The sequence below is a fragment of the Moschus berezovskii genome, chromosome 4, assembly GCF_049115385.1.
Source record: "Moschus berezovskii isolate FMDL1 chromosome 4, NW_MosBer_1.0, whole genome shotgun sequence".
NCBI classification, from domain to species: Eukaryota; Metazoa; Chordata; class Mammalia; order Artiodactyla; family Moschidae; genus Moschus; species Moschus berezovskii.
This window is the reverse complement of record NC_142463.1, coordinates 97,157,073-97,180,472: the sequence shown is the minus strand read 5'-3', so window position 1 is coordinate 97,180,472 and position 23,400 is coordinate 97,157,073. Positions and strand designations below refer to the sequence as shown.

General features: G+C 37.6%; 1 protein-coding gene across 3 annotated transcripts in view; it reads right to left on the bottom strand.

The window, feature by feature from the left end:
- The window catches only part of MAN1A2 (mannosidase alpha class 1A member 2), a 184,411-nt gene that overhangs the window by 26,453 nt on the left and 134,558 nt on the right, over nt 1-23,400 (bottom strand). Inside the window, exon 13 of one of the 3 annotated variants that reach the window (XM_055403804.2) lies at nt 6,965-10,957. The exons of the other annotated variants lie outside the window; for them this stretch is intronic. Coding sequence (XP_055259779.1) covers nt 10,825-10,957 — 133 coding nt within the window. The 3' untranslated portion in view covers nt 6,965-10,824. Of the gene's footprint in view, nt 1-6,964; nt 10,958-23,400 lie in introns of those variants that run through there. 3 annotated transcript variants of the gene reach the window in all.

Below are 23,400 nucleotides of genomic sequence, written 5' to 3'. Positions count from 1 at the left end.
TCAGTTCAGTTCAGTCACTCAGTCGTGTCCGACTCTCCGCGACCCCATGAATCACAGCACGCCAGGCCTCCCTGTCCATCACCAACTCCCGGAGTTCACTCAAACTCATGTCCACAGAGTCAGTGACGCCATCCAGCCATCTCATTCTCTGTCGTCCCCTTCTCCTCCTGCCCCCAACCTTTCCCAGCATCAGAGTCTTTTCCAGTGAGTCAACTCATCGCATGAGGTGGCCAAAGTATTGCAGTTTCAGCTTTAGCATCAGTCCTTCCAAAGAACACCCAGGATTGATCTCCTCTAGAATGGACTGATTGGATCTCCTTGCAGTCCAAGGGACTCTCAAGAGTCTTCTCCAACACCACAGTTCAAAAGCATCAATTCTTCGGCGATCAGCTTTCTTCACAGTCCAACTCTCACATCCATACATGACCACGGGAAAAACCATAGCCTTGACTAGACGGACCTTGGTTGGCAAAGTAATGTCTCTGCTTTTTAATATGCTATCTAGGTTGGTCATAACTTTCCTTCCAAGGAGTAGGCATCTTTTAATTTCATGGTTGCAATCAGCATCTGCAGTGATTTTGGAGCCCAAAAAAATAAAGTCTGACATGTTTCCACTGTTTTTCCATTTATTTCCCATGAAGTGATGGGACCAGATGCCATGATCTTTGTTTTCTGAATGTTGAGCTTCAAGCCAACCTTTTCACTCTCCTCCTTCACTTTCATCAAGAGGCTTTTGAGTTCCTCTTCACTTTCTGCCATAAGGGTAGTGTCATCTGCATATCTGAGGTTATTGATATTTCTCCCAGCAATCTTGATTCCAGCTTGTGCTTCTTCCAGCCCAGCGTTCCTCATGATGTACCCTGCATGTAAGTTAAATAAGCAAGGTGACAATATACAGCCTTGACATACTCCTTTTCCTATTTGGAACCAGTCTGTTGTTCCATGTCCAGTTCTAACTGTTACTTCCTGACTTGCATACAGGTTTCTCAAGAGGCAGGTCAGGTGGTCTGGTATTCCCATCTCTTTCAGAATTTTCCACAGTTTATTGTGATCCACACAGTCAAAGGCTTTGGCATAGTCAATGAAGCAGAAATAGATGTTTTTCTGGAACTCTCTTGCTTCCTCCATGATCCAGCGGATGTTGGCAATTTGATCTCTGATGCCTCTGCCTTTTCTAAAACCTGCTTAAACATCTGGGAGTTCACGGTTCACATATTGCTGAAGCCTGGCTTGGAGAATTTTGAGCATGACTTTACTAGCGTGTGAGGTGAGTGCAATTGTGCGGTAGTTTGAGCATTCTTTGGCATTGCCTTTCTTTGGGATTGGAATGAAGACTGACCTTTTCCAGTCCTGTGGCCACTGCTGAGTTTTCCAAATTTGCTGGCATATTGAGTGCAGCACTTTCACAGCATCATCTTTCATGATTTGAAATAGCTCAATTGGAATTCCATCACCTCCATGCGAGAGACGCCGGCCCTGGCGCAACCAACCTCGCAAAGAGGTGCCGCCGAGAGGAGCTACCCCACGTCTGAGCCCAGGGCCAGCGGCCAAGAGGAGCTATCCCATGTCCAATAGGCGGTGGCTGCGCGGGCGCAGGAGGGCTGAGAGGAGCTACTCCACGTTCAAGGTCAGGAGGGATGGCCTTGAGGAGATACCCCTCATCCAAGGTAAGGTGCAGCGGCTGCGCTTTCTTGGAGCAGCTGTGAAGAGATATCCCACGCCCAAGGTAAGAGAAACCCAAATAAGACAGTAGGTATTGCGAGGGGGCATCAGAGGGCAGACACACTGAAATCATAATCACAGGAAACTAGTCGATCAGATCACATGGACCACACCCGAATGTGGTCCACTGGAGAATGGAATGGCAAACCACTTCAGTATACTTGCCTTGAGAACCCCATGAACAGTATCAAAGGAAACTATAGGCAAGGTTAAAAGACAGCTTTCAGAACGGGAGAAAATAATAGTAAACGAAGCAACTGACAAAGAATTAATCTCAAAATTATACAAGCAACTCCTGCAGCTCAATTCCAGAAAAATAAATGACCCAATCAAAAAATGGGCCAAAGAACTAAACAGACATTTCTCCAAAGAAGACATACCGATGGCTAACAAACACATGAAAAGATGCTCAACATCACTCATAATCAGAGAAATGCAAATCAAAACCACAATGAGATACCGTTTCACACCAGTCAGAATGGCTGCTATCCAAAAGTCTACAAGCAATAAATGCTGGAGAGGGTGTGAAGAAAAGGGAAACCTCTTACACTGTTGGTGGGAATCCAAACTAGTACAGCCACTATGGAGACCAGCGTGGAGATTCCTTAAAAAATTGGAAATAGATCTGCCATATGACCCAGCAATTCCACTGCTGGGCATACACACCGAGGAAACCAGAATTGAGAGACACATGTACCCCAATGTTCATCACAGCACTGTTTATAATAGCCAGGACATGGAAGCTACCTAGATGTCCATCAGCAGACGAATGGATAAGAAAGCTGTGGTACATTTACACAGTGGAGTATTACTCAGCAATTAAAAAGAATACATTTGAATCAGTTCTAATGAGGTGGATGCAACTGGAGCCTATTATACAGAGTGAACTAAGTCAGAAAGTAAAACACCAATACAATAATACATATATATGGAATTTAGAAAGATGGTAATGATAACCCTGTATGTGGGTTATCAAAAGAGACACAGGTGTATTGAACAGTCTTTGGGACTCTGTGGGAGAGGGCAAGGGTGGGATGGTTTGGGAGAATGGCATTGTAACATGTATATTACCACATGTGAAATGAATCGCCAGTCCAGGTTCGATGCATGACACAGGATGCTCAGGGTTGGTGCACTGGGATGACCCAAAGGGATGGGATGGGGAGGGAGGTGGGCAGGGGTTCAGGAAGGGGAACACATGTACACCTGTGGCGGATTCATGTCAGTGTATGGCAAAAACAATACAATATGTACAGTAAAAATAAATAAAATAAAAAGTTAAACAAGCAAATGGCAAAAAGTAGTTCTCTTATATCCTTGCTACAAAAACATAACAGCTATTAACTTTCAGTTTCTTTCCCTTTGTGTGTTTTAACAAAATGTTCTACCATACTTTTAAAACTGATAGGTTCACATATATTAATATATTTGTGTGTCATTAATAACAAAACTCCGTGGAACACTTCATGAAATGATACATGATGAAATTGAAAAACCACTTCGGGGATCATCCAATGCCTTAATTTTACCCCCTTTTGGTTTCCTTACATATAAAACAAGGAAGTTTGAAAACTAGTTTTCTTGGTTCTTTGCTGCCCTGAACCTCTTTATTAAATTTTTTCTACTTCTTTTGGAATTATTACTTTTGCTAATGAACATAATTAAATAATAGCAACTAACATTGAAAGCTTATTTCAGCCTGGATACATGGATTTTTCATATTTAATTCTCCTAAAAAATCTATATTATCTTCCTTTTACAGATAAAAAATTAAGATTTTCTCTGGGTTAAGAAATTGAAATTTTCTTGAGGGAAGGAGAGAATGGGAAATTATTGCTCAATGGTTACAGAGATTGTTTGGAGTGATGAAAAAGTTTTGGAGATAGATACTGGTGATGGCTGAACAACACTGTCAATGTAACTACTATGCTATTGGGTTATACACAAATATGGCTAAAGTGGCAAACTTTATATTTAATTACAAAAAATTTTTTTAAAGACATTTGTTAGGTCAGCCAACAGGATCCTCTTTTGACAGCCTTAATGAGGTACAACTGGCATAACATGCTGTGAATTGAAGCTGTTTATGGAATGATATCGGAGAAGGCAATGGCAAGCCACACCAGTACTCTTGCCTAGAAAATCCCATGGATGGAGAAGCCTGGTGGGCTGCAGTCCGTGGGGTCGCTAAGAGTCGGACACGACTGAGCGACTTCACTTTCACTTTTCCCTTTCACACATTGGAGAAGGAAATAGCAACCCACTCCAGTGTTCTTGCCTGGAGAATCCCAGGGATGGGGTAGCCTGGTGGGCTTCCGTCTATGGGGTCACACAGAGTCGGACACGACTGAAGTGACTTAGCAGCAGCAGCATGGTATGATATATGCATACACTGTGTAATGATTACAATAGTCATGAACACATTCATCACCTCACATACATTTTTTGGTGTGAGATGGTGTTAAACATTCTAGTAACTTTCAAGTATGTTTCCATGTTTTTAACAACTTTCCATGTTGTTAACTATAGCCATCATGCTGTACATTACATCCCTTCAACTTATCTTACAAATGGAAGTTTGTACCATTTGACCAACATCTCCCCACCCCTCAGACTCTGGCAATCACCAGTGAACCATTTCTATGAACCCATATTCTTTAAAATGAATGCTATTTGCACGTTGACAGTGTTTCATAACCCAATGAAATGAGGATGAGTATCTGATACCTGACAGAGGCTCAGATAAAATTATTATAAATTATTGTATCAATCAAGCTTCTGAAAAGTCCACAATTAATTTTAATACATCTAATACTTCAAATTTCCTGGTTTAAAATTTTGATCATTAAAATCCACTGTGGCAGGAAGATGACTTCAGGGATGTAAACCGGTTGTTATTTTGGCTTTATACGACCCTATTTGATGCTTCAGGGGTATTTTTAAATATCCTGTGCTTTTACAGTATTGATAGGTTAAACCACTATCTATATTATAGCTGATTCTACTCAAGTCTCGTAGGCCTGTTTTTGCTCAAGAATCACTTAAGAGTCAGGTAACAGAAAGAGATCCAGTGATTATATAATTTTTAAGCTTGATGGTCTCAGAGGTTGGACTAGACTAGATAAAAGTCACACAGGCCTATAGTTTGTTTTCTTAAAATTAGGTGACGTGAAAATTTCATCTGGCAAGCTCTTCATCTTTCTATAACATTGAGGAATATTAAGATTAGCTGAACCAAAAGAAATACTCTCTGAATGTTCCCACAGTCTCCCAACTGAAAGTCCAAGTTGTTCTAGAAACAGGAAGATTGAACTGTGCTGTCATCAGTGAGTACAAATGAAGGATAAACAGATTTTTCACTTAAAGAACATCTTTATTTAATCTTTAATATACAATATTACCTTTAATTTATAAAAATTACGTATGGAGGACATAACTGGAAATCAGTTCAGGAGTGGCCGGTGGGTACTGATTTAGGAGGTTACACTTGCCCCACTTATTAGTTTAGGGAAAAATTATACCAGTGAATTTGAGACCAGTAAGACTGAAAAATGGCATTTCAACTTCTGAATCCAGTATTAAAACTGGGGATGCTTTATTCAACTTACCCAACAAAAACTAGTTTCTAAATTTTCTAAAAAATAACTTTTCCCAAGAGGTGAGCTTATTTCCATGGATTTTTCTGGTATATAATTTGCAGTAGAAGTCTGTAGCTTTCAAATAGCTGCAACACATTTTTAATTACTTAAAATCTTCTGCATATTAACATGTATGTATGTGGGTGTGTGTGTCTGTGTACTCAAACTTACATTCACACTGATTCACGCTGAGCTGAAGCCATCTGTATTGTATGCTGGGCCTAGAAAGGTAATTCATTTATGGTGTGTGTCCCCCCTGTCATTCTGAGTACAGGCTTCCCCTCTTCTAGGATTTCCAAATATAATGAAATATTTGGTCAACTTCTTTGTGAAAAAAGCTATCCACAGGAAGCTCGGTGCACTGCAATGTACATACATACTAGCAATGCGGTATTGTGTAATTTCATGAGTTCTGCTGGGCTCAAAGTTTAAAGTGGATTAGTTGTTAAACAGTTGAAAGGCTGAGGATGCTTTAATTTAAATATGATGCAGACTGACATTCTGAAATACTATTGACTTGAAAAGGATTGAGCAAGTGGAAGAAGAGGAAGGGAACTCTTGTTTTGGACACACCTTTTTCTCTGCATTCCTCAGATTTAGGCTGTTGCAGAGGTAACAAGGGCAATAGTACCTTTCTGCAGTCTAAAAAAGGAATAGTGGTTGCCACATGGCAACTGAGGCACATAACCCATTTTCTGTAGCTTAAAATTTTTTCAGGAGATTGACTTCTGTAGCACAAAGGTCAGAAATATATTTTCACATTCTTGTCATAGGGCCCTAAGAGTATTCAAGTGGAGGAATTTTTGCAGCTCCAGCCATCCAGAGTCCTGGTCCAAAGGTCAATGAGCAGGAAGAACCTGGAGCAAATATACTAATTTTGATACCACAGAGACCCTTCCTTTTACATGGAGACTCTGGCACTGTGGCATTAAATGACAAGAAAGGATAAGGGCTGACAGCATACCGCACAAACAAACAAAATGCCTCTTTCAAGACAGTTGTACCATACTGAAACCTGAACAGCCTCCAGAGTATAGTTATTTTCAAGACAACAAATATATTTAGGTTACACAAATACATGTAATTGTACATACACGACTTTTTTTTTTGCTTTAAAAATGAATTATGTATTTGAAACACAGATAAAAGATGCATATCAAAGATTATAGGGTCTTACACAAATTAAAATTGGGATCAAGGGTTAACAGCTATGATCCATGGGCCAAATCTAGTCCTCCATGTTCCAGAAAATAAAGTTTTATTGGAAAACAGCCACCGACACCACTTCCTTTACATGTTGTCTATACTTGCTTTGATGGCTCAACTGCAGAAGTGAGTAGTAGAGATAGAGACTGTATGGCTCACAAAGCCTGAAATATTTACTGTCTTGCTCTCTGGAGGAAACCTTGCTGATCCATAGATCACAGAAAACATGCCCTGAATGAGGTGAAGAAACAGAAAATCATCTTCATCAATGTTCTGGAACCAAATACATTAAAATATCTCCAGATCATATTTGGTTACTCAAATATTCTGCTTAGAATCTGTGCAGCCAAAACCAGTTAACAACGGTGTTCATTAATTAACAGAGACAATACTAAAAATCTTTCTGTGTATCATTGTATTTATGTATATATCTACATAAAAAGTGGATTAAGATATGAGCTAGTCAATCTGAATGTAAGGAAACCTAAAGAAAAATAGAACTCAAAATACCATTACTAGGAACTGTTATTAGGAACTTAGAAATATTTCAGTATATTCTTCTTTTATATTTAACAGCATGAGACCATTACTAGGAACCACAGCAGAGCATAAACAATTTACAACTAACTGCAAATTTTACCCATTTAATTATGTGACAAAATTTTTTGAATATAAAATAACCAACATTTCTATAAAACATTAACTTTTAATTATGTAATTAAAGTGATAATAGCAAAATAAGAATGTTTTTATTTCTAAAGTAGATATTTTAGTCAAAGTTGCATCAGAAATCAAGTATTTCTTTTGACATTTTTCAAGAGACCTTAGTTATTAACTACAATTATAGCTGTTAGTATTATATAGTAGCACATTGTTTAAAATATATTATAAACCATTTCTTTTCTTTAATTTAAAGGAAATATAAAATTAAGGATTTTGTAACATGAATCATACTGAAAAACACTTAAAACGGTATGAACAACTCTTATACAGAAAATGCCACTGGAATCACAAAGTGTTCTAACACTTGAAAGTGCCGAGCACAAGGCTTGGCACACATTAGGTATGCTGTGCTTGTTCACTCACTCACTCACTCACTCGTTCATTCATAAGGAATCCACGCCTAAGGAGAAACTCCAAGAGCAAGCACAACAAATTTTACCAACAAATTTGAAGTTCTGATAAAGACTTTGGCAATGGAGAATGGCAGAGGAGACGTTACGGATCAAAATTTCAAACTGCTTGGTTAAAATCTACCAACTGAAGCCCTGGGTTGTCCTAGAGAACATCAGAGAATCAGGGTCAACATTCCACAACAGGAATATATTCCTTCAATACCCAGATTTTGCTTTTACACATAAACACCTGCTCAAAGACAGGAATAAGTTGGTGTCAGACAAAAGACAGCACATCTCTGCAACCCACCAGAAAGTAAGAATCCTGTGACTGTGAACCTATTTTTCTGCACTGAGACTTCTTTTTGGTCGGGACCACATTCTCTTGGTTTTAACAACTTAATACTGGTTTGAACCAAAAACGTGATTCTAAAATTCTAAAAGAAAGAAAAATAAATATAGAAGGTAGAGGGGTGTTCAACATCTATTTTTTTCTGTTGTATACCAAATGATCTATCTACTCTGCACATTTGCGCCAAAGGCACAAAGTAATGTGTCTGCTTTTGAGGAGGCACCTGGAAAGGAGCATTTCTAGGCTCTTTGCAGAAGGTCTTAAAAATGTAAGGAATGTTTAACCTGAGTCATAAGGTCTACAAAATGCAAAGGACTGTAAAGTTCAGAAAAAAGTAAAGAACACTCTGAGAAACTAGCAGAATATGGGAATAATATAGGATAAGGATTGAGCTTGGAGAAAAGAAATTTTTAAATCCTTACAAAAATAAAACATGACACTGGCAACTCGTAGCTGACTTAAATGTAATTGCCTTTGGTATTCAGAGAAGAAAAAAAAGAAGGAAGCATTGTCATAAGCTCTCGTCTTCTCACTGTCACAAGGAAGACAGGGAGATGATGAAGACTCTTCCTTTGTCCCTCTTGAGAGTGTCTGCTTGTGCCAGAACTAGCCATGCTCACACACCTCTCTGTATTCTCTCGAGCTCCAGAAATACAAACAGAGCACTTGGTGTGGGGGTTTTGTCTTCTCATTCCTTGAGAAGTTCCTGGGGATCCAAGAAGGTTCCTTTACTCTGCATTCTTCTAAACAAAGTGAGGAAGTGTTCACTGCCATCTACAAAAGCTCTTCTGGGTCTTTTGCCAAGTCAAGGTTTTCATTTTTTTTAAGTGACTTGTAAGCGGGCTTGTTCTATTTTTAGGAGCAAAGCTAATGTTTTTGAGAACCAAAAACTTTTCCTTTCTCTTCTAAAGTTAGTCATCTACTCTTTTCATTTAAAATTTTTAGTTTTTCAACTAGTAAAAGATATTACAATTTCAAAGTATGTACTAAAATTTAAGTCTCCTAAAGATTTAAATAATGCAACTGACTCTACATCCTTACTTTCCATGTATACTGAAAATCTTGAGGTGGTTATCATTTATGGATCATCTTCTGAACTATGTGAACTGTTTGACTATTTGTGGTATAAGATGAACACCCTTAAAATATTTAATCATATTAATTTACTAAATCTTTTTCCAATGTAAATCTACCACATGCTAATAAAACAATAAAAAAAAACTATCAAAATAAGACAATAAACCTTCAGAACTCTAAAGTGGGCTTCCTACTCATTGTTTTATGAAATCTTCAAATTCATAGTAAATATTAGACTAATAATACTACTCCCAACTATTACTGCCAATGGAAGCTGTTTGTATTAAGTGTAAGGAAGAAAAAGCATCTTGTACTGTGACATAAATTTAAGGGGCAGAAAATGTATAAGCCTTATTTATCTTTTAGTTCCTGATAAAATTTAAGTAATTCCTGCACAAATATAAAGAAATATTGCAAAATCGATTGATGGTAAGAGAAAGCCCCTTAGATATATTTCAAATTTAGTGTAATATAATTAAATTATACCACATTTTAATTACTAAATATTATTTTGAAACTACTCTGATTAATTCTTTGGATTTATATAAATATCCTTGGAGAAAAAAAGTTGAATTTATTTTTTACATAAAATGTTTATGAAAAGCTCACTCATCTGATGGGATAATAAAGGATCCCCTGTCCCAAAAACAGTTAAGGAAGTTCCACTACATTTTGTTTTTGATTTAATAAATTGTGAAAGTAATCTGGTTCATCAAGGTAAATTCTGAGCTGCATAATAGTGCGGTGAATTTTGCCAAGCCACACAAAGAGCTGAAAATTGAGGGAGTCTACTAAGGTCAAAGTGAATGAAATTTACTTGGTAGATTTGCTGGTTTGAAAAAATAATCTCCTACCGACAAAACCAAGGCTTTCTCTTAGAACAGGTTTCAAGGCAACAAACTGCAGCATTTTCCCCACTTTTTGTCATGCTACCAACACGAGACTGAACAACATGCACACAATTCCAAACCCAGGCTCTTAAGCAGTGGTGATGATAAATAGTAGCTTCAATGATTCCATATGGAGACAAAGACTTGAAGAGTATTCTTTGTGAACCATGTCCCCAGAGAAATCAAATTTAACCAAGAAATTTCAACAGACTAGATTCTGATTTGAAATGGCTGCCAGTCTGCATCTAATGGGAACTTGAAAATTCAGAGAGGGATAGGTATTCTGTTTCTTTTTCAAGTCTTCCTGCGGCCTATGCAGTTATATCTTTTGCTCGTTTATTTTAATCCATTCCATTATTAAAAATGGAGGGGAAAAGAGGACAAACAATGTGTAAATATTGTGACTTGAGAGCTGCTCCACTTTGGGAGGAAATAAATGTGTAATTGGTTCCAAAGGCCATCTCCAACTCCTGCAAGGTGCTCCACATTCTTGGCTTATTCTTAGGAAGTATAGCCTCCAGATTCCAGAACTCTAGAAACAACAGCAACAGGCATAATTTTTCAAGTGACCATCTCATTAAGAATCAAAGCACATCAGGTCTCTGTCCTACATACACCAGAATATGTTTTGGTCAGGTATAAAATGGAATCATTTCAAAGCTGAAATATCTACAAGTTGAAAAGTCTTGCAGGGAATAGTCATGTTTCACCCTGCCATGTTGACTTAAGAGGTCCAGGTTTTCAAAAGGCCCCTCTCCAGACTAATTTCTGTAGTGGTCCATGTAAACAAAACACAGGTGAGAATGGTCTTTCTGGAGCTGCATTCATCGAACAGCAGGATTTCTTGAAAGTGTGGTGTTGGCTAAATGCAACACGGGCAGAGGGTGAGCCTCTGTATTAAACACCCAGTGGTCTAAAGGTAAAAGGTCATCACCGGAGAACAGCAGATACAAATACCTGAAAATTTAAAGAAAAAAAAAAAAAAAAAAGAGTTTCAGCTAGAATTCAACAAGATTAGGTGATCTCAGTTATAATGGGAGAGTACACCAGTAACCTATTTTGAGCAACTTTGATGAAAAACACACGAGAAAATAAACCTCAGTCATTCAAATGATTAACAACACAAAGCAATGTATTCCAGAAAAGTGCATAATAAAATCCAGTAAGATGAACAACCAGACCTCTGAAAGAAGGCAGTTAAAAAGCAAATTCAACATACCTATCTGAAGCAGATAAAACAATAATGCTGTAAAATGGCATAAAACAAACCAATCCATGGTTTTTGAGACATTCTTTTAAAATTCAGATATAATATCAATCATATGTTTTGGCAAGTTACAGAGATCACAGTATAACTACAAATTAATGTGTGTGTGTGTGTGTTAGTCGTTCAGTCTTGTCCGATTCTTTGGGACCTCATGGACTGCAGCCTGACAGACTCCTTTGTCCATGGGATTTCCTAGGCAAGGATATTGGAGTGGGTTGCCACTCCCTTCTCCAAGGAATCTTCCCAACATAGGGATCAAACCTGGATCTTCTGCATTGCAAGCATCACAGCAATGACTTTATATACTGCTAATACATTAGTTTTTATAGTTCTTGGAGCAGATCCTGCAAACTGTTCAAAAAAAGTTCTAGAAACATTATGGATTTACAGGAGGGTTAATCATTTATTAGTCTCTCTTAATAGGTAATAGCATTGTTTATATGAAGACATATATATTTACACCGCTCCATGAACACTGCAGGGCACAGGGGTAACTTAGAAATTTAAAACAGTTTACACAATGATTCTTACCATTATAGGTAAAAATATCATATGTATATCACATTACATATTATAATTGGGCAAATTCCAATATGGATTCTACTAGGGGGTTATCAAAGTGAGCATAAAACAACTATACAGAGTTGGCAATCTGGGTTATAACTCTTGATCTTAGCAGTAAGTAGCTGGGCTTTACTTAAGGCTTTGGTGAAGAATTCCTTTACAGTATTTTAGCTAAACTTTATTTATTTTAAAAATAGGCACACTAACATCTTTTCATTTTACTGTTACAGTTCTTGATGACAGAGTAAAACCATATAGCACTGAGGTAAATGGAAGCTGCTTATCAACTATAACTGGTAAAGCTGGAATGGAGAGTAACAGGGCCTCTACTTTCACTCTTTGATCCCAGACCTTGAGATCTGCTTGACTGACTTACTCACCAGGTAACAAGCAGAGAAGCTGGAACTGAAAAAGGCTTGGATGGACACAGCAAGAGACTCTGCTGGGTCTGCTTACTGGGTGGAGATGTGAAGCACAAGCTCTCTGTGTTCTGGGCACAAAAATGTCTAGGAGAGCTATGTTCTGTGCAGTTCCATGTCTTTTGGCTAAATGTGGGCTAATGTAGCAGGCTCACTCTAATTGTAACACTTCTTGGGAAAGGAGTAGGTGAAGGAATAGAGAGAAAATGCAGTTTCCTGTAAAATGATTTCTTTACATTGGCAAGTGCTATAGAAGTACCTTATGTAGATAACAGAAAGTGGTATTTTATTTTTAAACAATCATGAAACAATCTTAATAAAACTGTAGTGGGTTGAGTAGCCCCCATATTCCCCAACTCATGTCTGTCTGGTGCGTCAGAATGTCACTTCATTTGGAAATAGGGTATCTGGTATATAATTAGTCAAGGATCTGAAGAGGAAACCATCCTTGATTTAGGGTGGGCCCTAAAACCAATGGCTTCTGTCTTTACAAGAGAAAGGAGAGCAAGTGATCTGGACCCAGAGACATGAAAATCATGTGAAGGCAGAGGCAAAGACTCAAGTTAAGTTCCCACCATCCAAGGGACGTCCACCTTCAGAGGAAAATTATTTCAGACTTCTGGCCTGCAGAACTGTGAGAGAATAAATTTCTGTAATGCCACCAAGTTTGTGGTGATTTGTTACTGCAGCTCTAGGAAATTAATACAACTTTCATGCCAAGCCTCCGGAGGATTCCTCTGGCCCTTAAGCAGGGGTTTGGATGAACTACTTGGAGAGTCAAATAGGCCCTAGACAGCAGGAGCTAGACTATAGGTATATATTTAAAATTTTATAGCAAAATAAATGTTTGAAATTCAAGTAAAATAGCTAAACAACTCATGTGAAGGCCATGGTACATTATTACTGACAGAGATTTTTAACTTGGATTTTAAATACAGAACAACCGGAGAAGTGTGATCTTTGCTATAAAAGTTGAGAAAAGTCTAATTCAAATTAGCTATCAGACTTCTAGATACTTTCTCCTCTAATAAGGATTTTTTATGACTACAGTTCAAAGTTGGAGATAACAGATGACAAACGGCATTGCCGAAGGCCTGTAAATATATAAAAAGGTGCTATTAAGTACCTCGGTTTTACTGGATGTCTTGCTTGCTTTTTAGAACTATTCTAAAATGCTGTTCACATATGTCTCTTTTATCTTTCTTTTATCTATAAAGACAAGACATTCAGAGGAGGTGATGGTACCAGAAGTAATCTCAAATAAGAGTTGGTAGCATTCACCAAATAGGAAAGTTTTACAGTCAAACAGGAAAGAACAATCAACCAAATCTGAGAAGAAACATTTAAGTGTCTATGGAGAAATGCTAAGGCTAAAAAAGAACCAACTACCATGCTAATGTGTTCTTTACTTAATTCTTTATGTTTATCAAACAAGCCTTGCTGACTTGTTTCTTCTTTTCCACAACTACCAGAGGCAGTGTTCAGGGTATTATGGATAGATGCTACAACCCTAAAGGCTTGCATTAGGGACTACAACTAACTCACAAGAAAACCTCAGACTTTTTGAAAAATAATTCATTTAAATCTTCCATTTCATTTATACTTCTAATGTTTAAATAATGTCTTAGGATGGATAAATTGAAGACATGCAGTGGAAATTGTATTCTAAAAGATGATACATTAAAATATACAATTATTAACCTCTCCAAAAGATCTGTCCCTCTCTGCCTTTCTTAAATCTTAAAGTTGTTTCCTGGTGGGAAAGGGTGGGGAAGAAAAAAACATTGAAACAAACATGGCAGTATTGTGGATTCAAATCCATTTTTTGAAAGATAAACTGGAAGCAGAACATTTGTGATCTTGAGACACAAAGGGGCTAGGAAAAATTCATCCTCCTCTCCTTTAGGGGTCAAATAATTTAGGGTGACTTTCCTATAGGTCAGAGAACACTGAAACTACAAAAACAGTTGGGATTATTTTGTATAACAAAAAGCCCAGAGGTAGGTGGTAATCTTGGTTAAAGATTAATGAAAAAATATTGATTTTTTTCCTGGTGCCAAAAGGCCTTATCCCTTTTTCCCTTTTCTTAGGTCACTGCCTTGAGAAGACTTCTAACTGTCCCTTTGATACATATGTTAATCTTTTTTTAAAACTTCATAAACCTCTCACCAGTGTTATAATCCAGGAATGTTTTTCTTAAAAGGCCTGGGAGCCATACCTCTGAAATATAAACAACAAGGAAGATGGCACCCCAATCTGTCACTGTGAGGTTAGCTTAGGTGACTTCCTCCAAGCTCTAATTAACCCCTTGTGATAAATACAGAAGTATTATTTTTCCTTTGCATAGAGAATTAACACACATGGCCTCCCCAATTACCTTATGAATTCAGAATGAACTATGTATAGCAAATGGTGTTGTCAAGAAACTACCCTTTTCTCATTACACTGCCTTTGTACCTTTGTCAAAAATATGTCTTCCCACCACTTCCTAGATCCTGTTTCAAATATTTGTCCATCAATTATTATTGTCTATTACACCAATACCACACTGTTCTGATTACGATAGTTTTATAGTTAAGTCTTGAAATCAGGCAGTATTAGGCTTTCAACTTTGCTTTTTTTGAAATCTCTTTTGGTTATTCTAAGTTCTTTGTATTTCCACATGAAATTTAGAAACAGCTTATCAATTTCTACCCAAAAGAACCTCCAGGAATTTTGATTGGGATTATGTAACTACAGAATAATTGAGGGAGAGTTGACAATACGGAATTCTCAGAAACATAAAGTGAATCTCTCCATTTATTTAGATTTTAATTTCTCTCAGCAATGATTTTTAGTTTTCAGTGTACAGGTCTTTAATGTGTTTTGGCAAGACTTATCCCTAAAATTTCGTATCATTTCATATGCTATTATAAGGGGCAATTTGTTCAGTTTCAATTTCTTGACTGCTCACTGCTAGTATATATAATCAATTTTAATATATTAATCTTCTGTCCATAACCCTGCTAAATTAACTTACTAGTTTTAGCAACTTTTTGAGAAACTCCATAGGATTTTCAAAGATGACAATCGTCCTCTACAAAAAAAAAAGAGCCTTTTCTTTTGTCTGGCTGCAGATAGAACCTCCATTACAAGGCTAAATAGAAGTGAAGAGAACAGACATCCTTGTCTTGTTCCTAATCTTAGGAGGATCTTAGTTCTTCAGTATGATGCCAACTATAAATTCTTCATACATGCCATTTATCAAGTTAAGAAAGTTACTTTCTATTTTTTGTTTGCTAAGAATTTTATCAGGAATGGATCCTGGATTTTGTCAAGTGATTTTTCTATTGAGGTAAGCATATAGTTTTTGTTTTACAGTTCACTGACTGATTTTCAAATGTTAAATCAAGCCTCCGTACTTGGAATAAACCCGCTTGGGTCACGATGTATTAACTATTTAATATGTTGTTAGACTTGATTTGCTAAAATCTTGTTTAGCTATTTTATAGTTAACTAAGTTCATGAGGGATATTAGTCGTGCTTGCAAAGAGGACTCTGTCATTGTTATATTTGCTCCTTTTTCCCTAACTTGTCTTTTCCCTCTGGCTGCTTTTAACATTTTTTTCTTTATCACTATTTTTGAGCAATGTGATTACAATGTGCCTTGGGTAAAGCATTTTTTATGTTCCTTTTCCTTGAAGTTTAGTCTGTGAGTATAGTATGTCAGCAAGTTTGAAAAGATCGGGATCAGTTTTTCATCCATACTGCTGTTCTCTTCTCCAGAGACTCCACTTTCACATATTCTAAACCATGTGCAGTTGTTACACAGCTCACAATGCTCTTTTCATTTTTCTAAGATTCTTTCTTTTGTTATTGTTCTTGTTTCATTTTGATTTCTATTCCTATGTTTTCAAGTTCACTAACCTTTTTTTCCTGCAATGTCTAATGTGCTATTAATCCTATTTGGTAGATTTCTTTTCCAATCCAGACATTGTAGTTTTCATTTCTGGAAGTTTGATTTGGGTTTTAACATCTTCCACATCTATACTTAATGTTTTGAATACACAGAATACAGTTATAATAACTGTTTTGATATTATCTGCTAATTCTAACATGTCTATGAGCTCTAATTGATAACCTGTGTGTTTGTTCCTGGATAGTTTTCCATTACTATAAATCTTAAGTTTTGTTCAGGAATATCATTAAGTTACTTGGAAACAGTTTGATCCTTTCAGGTCTTATTTTTATGATTTGTTATGCAGATCCAAAGCTGTAGATTATTCCCCTCTACTGAGGCACAAGCTGGATTTAGAGAAGGCAGAGGAACAGAGATTAAATTGCCAACATACACAGGATCATAGAAAAAGAAAGGGAATTCCAAAAAAAAAGCTACTTCTGCTTCACTATGCTAAAGCCTTTGATTGGATGGATCACAACAAATTGCAGAATATTCTTAATGAGATGAGAATACCAGACCATATTACCAGCCTCCTGAGAAACCTGTATGCAGAACAAAAAGCAACACTTAGAACTGGACATGGAACAACAGACTGGTTCAAAATAAGAAAAGGGAGTACGTCGAGGTTGTATATTGTCACCCTGCTTATTTAACTTATATGCAGATTACATCATGAGGAACGCTGGGCTGGAAGAAGCATAAGCTGGAATCAAGATTGCCAGGAGAAATATCAAGAACCTCAGATATGCAGATGACACCACCCTTATGGCAGAAAGTGAAGAGGAACTAAAAAGCCTCTTGATGGAAGTGAAAGAGGAGAATGAAAAGGTTGGCTTAAAGCTCAACATTCAGAAAACAAAGATCATGGCATCTGGTCCCATCACGTCATGGGAAATAGATGGGGAAACAGTGGAAACAGTGTTAGACTTTATTTTTTTGGGCTCCAAAATTACTGTAGATGCTGACTGCAGCCATGAAATTAAAAGATGCTTACTCCTTGGAAGGAAAGTTATGACCAATCTAGATAGCATATTAAAAAGCAGAGACATTACTTTGCCAACCAAGGTCCATCTAGTCAAGGCTATGGTTTTTCCCGTGGTCATGTATGGATGTGAGAGTTGGACTGTGAAGAAAGCTGATCGCCAAAGAATTGATGCTTTTGAACTGTGGTGTTGGAGAAGACTCTTGAGAGTCCCTTGGACTGCAAGGAGATCCAACCAGTCCATTCTAAAGGAGATCAATCCTGGGTGTTCATTGGAAGGACCGATGCTAAAGCTGAAACTCCAATACTTTGGCCACCTCATGCAACAAGTTGACTCACTGGAAAAGACTCTGATGCTGGGAAAGGTTGGGGGCGGGAGGAGAAGGGGACGACAGAGAATGAGATGGCTGGATGGCATCACCGACTCTGTGGACATGAGTTTGAGTGAACTCCGGGAGTTGGTGATGGACAGGGAGGCCTGGCGTGCTGTGATTCATGGGGTCGTGGAGAGTCGGATACGACTGAGCGACTGAACTGAACTGAACTGATGCATTCACTTAGCATCATTTAAATCTTGTGTCACGACCACTCCAGCTCACACCAAAGTTCCTTTCTCTGAATTTCCGAAACATTTATATTCTCTTGAGCACTATACGCGCACACGGACACACACATATTTTATACTTTTACTGAGTTTGCCCATGACCAGAAGATTTCTTAACCAGATTGTAAGCTCATGAGTATAGTGTATGTTTCATATATTTAATTCTCAAATAGCACAATTCTGAGAGGTGAGCAGCTATTTAATAAATACTTTTTGACTTGACTCAGTTTATAAATCAGCTTTCAAGGGTTACGCGAGCAGAGAATAGCAGAAAACAAGAGATTTAAAGCTACTTTTATCATCTAGCTGGAAAAATAGTTCTCTTATGTTAGAAAGCTAACTTTAAGATACAGTTACAGATAAGTTTATAAAAGATAAATGGAAGAGAATAGTGGCTTTGTTTTTTTCAATCTTCCCTCTTGAACTATTTTTCCTGTGTAAGAATCCTCACCCCAATAATCTATCTCATTGATTCTTCCTTTCTCACAAATAAAATACTAAGACAATTCTGATAACAAACTTGAATACTACTCTTGATGCTTTGTTGACAAAAGCACTATAAAAACTGTCTTTGAACCTACTTCAAAGACACTTTTAATAGTCTGAAAGCTGGCTAACTATACATTCATTTATGCATATGGTGAATAACTTTACAGGCAAAGGAAGCTATAAAAAGAATTAACTGAAACTACTACAGGAAATGACAACAGTATCAGCAACAATATGTGGCTTCTGGATAACAATTTACTATCTTTTCCCTACCCCCTCCACCTCAATATTATAAAACTTTCAAACCTGCAGAAATTTGGGAAGAATTTTACAGTGAAAACCATATACATTCCCTTTCTAGATATTATAATTAACATTCTGTAATCTCCTTATCACAAATCTATTACTCTATTCATGTATTACTAAAATAGTCCCCTAGAAAAAGCATTTAATTACTCAACTAAGTATCAAGAAAAACATACTCAGTAAAAATGCTTGCAGGACTTCCTGATGGTACAGTGGATAGGAATCTGTCTGCCAATGCAGGGGGTATGGGTTCGACTCCTGGTCTGGGAAGATTCCACATGTCATGGAGCAACTAACGCTCATCATAACTACTGAGCCCCTGCACCAGAACTCCTGGAGCCTGTGTGATCTAGGGCCTAAGAGTCACAAATACTGAGCCTGCGTGCTGCAACTACTGAAGCTGGAACGTGGCTAGAGCCCACATGACCTAACTACTGAAGCCCGTGTACCTAGAGCCTATGCTCTGCAACAAGAGAAGCCACTGCAATGAGAAGCCTGTGCACCACAACTAGACAAAGCCCACATGGAGCAACAAAGACCAAACACAACCAAAAGTAAGTTAATTAATTTAATTTTTAAAAAAAAATTGCTTGCCAAGGGAGAAACAGAAGTCTCGCTAGAGCTTTTTTTTTTAAACCAAAACAAACTTAGAAGAAACTTCAGTCAACAATATTTACTGGAGTTTTGAGAAGATTGTTGCCAAAAGTTTTCTCTCTCTGTCATCCCTGTTTTAAGAAGCACCAAGATTAAAACAGTTAGAATTTTACTTAATAGCAAATTATTTGGTAGTAGCAAAATAGATGACATTAGTTAGTTTTAAGGGAAGAATTAAAACATTTCTAGATAGAGAAAACTAAGATTAAGGCACTTACATGTAGTCAAACATAATTCCTTTTTTTCTAGATTCCTTTCAAAAGTATATGATTAATGGACCACCAGTAAGTGAATGAATAAATAAAATGTGGTTAGCCAGCCATATAACAGAATACTTATCGAGAGAAAGGCATATACTGATACACGCAATACCATCAACTGATCAAAAAAAATATGCTAAAAAGAATGTCAAACAAAAATAAGTGCATAATGCATGATTGCAATTATATGAAATTCCAGAATAAGCAACCTACAGTGACACAAAATAGCTATGTGTTCAGGGACTCACTGGAAGATGAGGATAGAAATGTTCCATATTACCTGTGGTTGTAGTTACTCAGGCTTATATACTTGCAAAAACACAATGAACTGCACACTTAGAATACTTTAATAAAGCCAATTTTTAAAGTTAAGAAAAAAGATTGATGGAAAAGAAAAATAATCTTATGTGTTATTGCTACGTAAGTACAATTTGAGTTGTAGCTCCCTCTACTGCAAGAAAAGAAAACTGGCAAGGACATTTCAAAATACAGTTTGGAAACTGAAAAAATACTCATATTAAACAGTGAAGTGAAATCTATTCTGTGTGTGTGTTTTTTAGTGCCTAATATTTAGATTTCACTGACGTTGTGGTGAAATCTGCATGCTAAGTCACTTCAGTCATGTTCGACCCTTTGCGACCCTATGGACTGTAGCCTGTCACGCTTCTCTGTTCATGGGATTCTCCAGGCAGGGATACTGGAGTGGGTTGTTATTTCCCTCTCCAGGGAATCTTCCCAACCCAGGGATCAAACCTGCATCTCTTATGTCTCCTGCACTGACAAGCGGGTTATTTACCACTAGCACCACCTGGGAAGCCCAGGGAAGCCCAAGTCCTAAGAGGGATTAAAAAATGTGAAGACCATTCAGTATACCACTGTGGTCCTTCAGTATACCACTTCAGGGGACAGGACTACATAAATATAACACTTGAGCAATGATTTGCCCACCTGACCTCATGGTATACTAGCCATTCCTTGTCAGGATAGGTAATTCCTTGATCCCTAATTGCTTCCATTAAGTGGTTTCCTGAGTCACAGATGTCAGTGGTTCCCAAAGTGTGATCCTCCAGACAGCAGCATCAGCGTCACCTGGTAACTTGTTACAAATGCAGATTCTCAGACTCCATTCTAACCTGCTAATCAGCAACTCTGGTGAGGGAGTCCAGGATCTGTGTTTTAAGAATCTTTCCAAGTGACTCTGATGCATGCTCAAGTTTAAGAACCACTGCCCTAGGTTTACCAATTTTTGTAACTTCTAACACCACTTAGTTTGTACTGTTCTTGCTTTTCTCCTTCATGTTGGCATCTGAATCTGTGACTTTCTACTGAAAACAGATCAATGTTCTTGATTCCCTTACTTTTTACATCTTGCTGCCTTCTTCTTGCTTTATCAGTTTCTTGATTCATTATTAGCTATATTCTAGCACTAACTGAATTCACGCCCTGAGCCTCAAGCAGGAAATAAAATAGGTCTATTATTGTTTTCTTCCCATTCCCATTTTAGCAAGATCTTATAAAATTGCTGTTTTTCCGCTCTTGCTCTCTTGGAATCAGATGATTCCAATCCTTTATCCCACAAATATTTAATACTGAAACAAGTATATGTGACGTCACCATTGATGCTGGGGATACAACAATAACTAAAATACACAAAAACACTGTCCCTGTCGGTTCATATTCTAAGGCATATATTCTTATATCCCTAGGGAAATTACATACTATGCTAGAATATAGATGTTATAGTGAAAATTAAAGTAAGAGAAAATGAGAGAATAAGGGGACAATTTGAAATTTTACATAGGAAATCAGGAATGCTTTAAAAAATACAGTTAGGAATGATAAAGTGATACAATTAAAAACTTAAGATTTGAAACTATAAGACGCCTAGAAGAAAACAGAAACAGCTTCTGGACAGGGGTCTTAGCAATGATTTTTTTTGGATATGACACAAAAAGCACAGCAAGAAAGGCAAAAATAAGTCTAACTATATCAAACTAAAAAGCTCCTGCAGTGTAAAAGACTCCAAAAAATGAAAAGGCAACCTACAGAATGGGAAAAGATAACTGCAAGTCATGCATCTGGCAGGATTTAACATCCAAAATAAATACAGAATACACCTCAATAGCTAAAAACTAAATAACCCAATTAAAAACGGGCAGAGGAACTGAATAGACATTTTCCCCAAAATACACAGAAATGGCTAATAGCTATATATGCAAAGATGCTCGACATTATTAACCATTAGGAAAATGCAAATCAAAACCACAATGAGATATCACCTGACACCTGTTTCAATGACTTACCAAAAAGGCAAGAAATAACAAGTGCTGATGAAGATGGGGAGAAAAAGAAACCCTTGCGAACTGTTGGTGGGAATGTAGTACAAGTCTTGCACATAATGTTCCACACAAAGAATACTTAAATGATGATGACGATGACATAAGAACATCTCATCCCATACAGCTCTTGCTGTATGGTTATTGGATTTTCACACAGAGACAAGCACATGCACAACAGCTAAGTTTGGTAACTTTACAGCATGATGATCTAGTCATTAAGTGGAAGTGGATCATCATAAAGGTCTCCATCCTCATCATCGTCATGTTGAGTAGGCTAAGGATGAAGAGGAAGAGGAGAGGTTGGTCTTGATGTCTCAGAGGTGGAAAGGGAGGCAGGTACTCAGTGTAGCTTTATGGAAATACAGCATAAATTCTGACTTTTTTGCTTTTGCATTTCTCTAAAAATGTTTCTATGTGGTACCAATTACTCATATCATAGACGGTCCATGTCATAAAAGAATTCAAAAGCTGTCTTAAATAATCAGAACCCTCCTACCAGGTAGTCTACGGTCAGTTTGTTTCCTGGAACTGCTTCCTCCACATCATCTGCCACTGGTTTGGAAGGGCTCATCTTCTGTTAATTCTTCTGGTGTGGTGTCTAATAGCTCTTGAATTTCTGCAAGATCCATATCTTGAAACCCTCCACCTCCTTCTTTCCCCCCGCCCCATATCCACAATTTCTCTTATGATTTCCTTGATTGGCTCTGTTGTAGATCCTGTGAAGTCATGCATAACATCTGGACAGTTTTCTCCAGCAAGGATTTACTGTCTTGGGTTTGATGGCTTTCATGGCTTTTTCTTTAACAATGACGGCATCTTCAAGGCTGTAATCCTTCCATTCATCATGTCTCTATTGGGGTTCTTGTCCACAGTATTAATAAGTCTTTTATGTAAGTAGCCTGTGTAATGAGCCTAAAACATCTGTATGACCCCCTGATCTAGAGGCTGACTTAGAGATGTTGTGTTTGGAGGCAAGCAGACCACTTTGATGCCTTTGGTGGTGAACTCTGGAGTTCTAGGTGGCCAGGGTCATTGACCAATAATGAAAGAATTCTAAAAAGCAGTCTCCTACTGGCAAGGTACTTTCTGACATCAGGGACAAAGCAAGGATGCAACAAATTCAGAAAAGGGTTCTCCTCCAGGTCTTTTTATGGTGCAACCAAAAGATGGTGCTTTCTTTTTTCTTCAAGGCTCAAGGGTTATTAGCAGCTTTGTACATAAAGGCAGTTCTGATCAACCCAACTGCATTTGCTCAAAACAGCAGAGTTAGCAGTTAACGGTAGAGCTATCTCTTCCTGCCTTAAATCCTGGTGCTTACTTCCCTTCTTTACTAATAAGTGACCTCTGTGGCATTTCTTCCCCCTAGAATAGGGCTCTATTTTCTGCATTAAAAACCTGTTTAGCCACATATTCTTTCTCCTCAACGATTTTCTCAGTGGTGTCTGGGAACTCATCTGCTGCCTCTTGGTCGGCAGAAGCTGCTTCTCTTGTTGTGTTATCTTGACATTTTTTAAAGCCAAATTTCTTTCTAAAATTTAGCAAACCACTTTATTGCCATTAAATCCTCCAGTTTCAG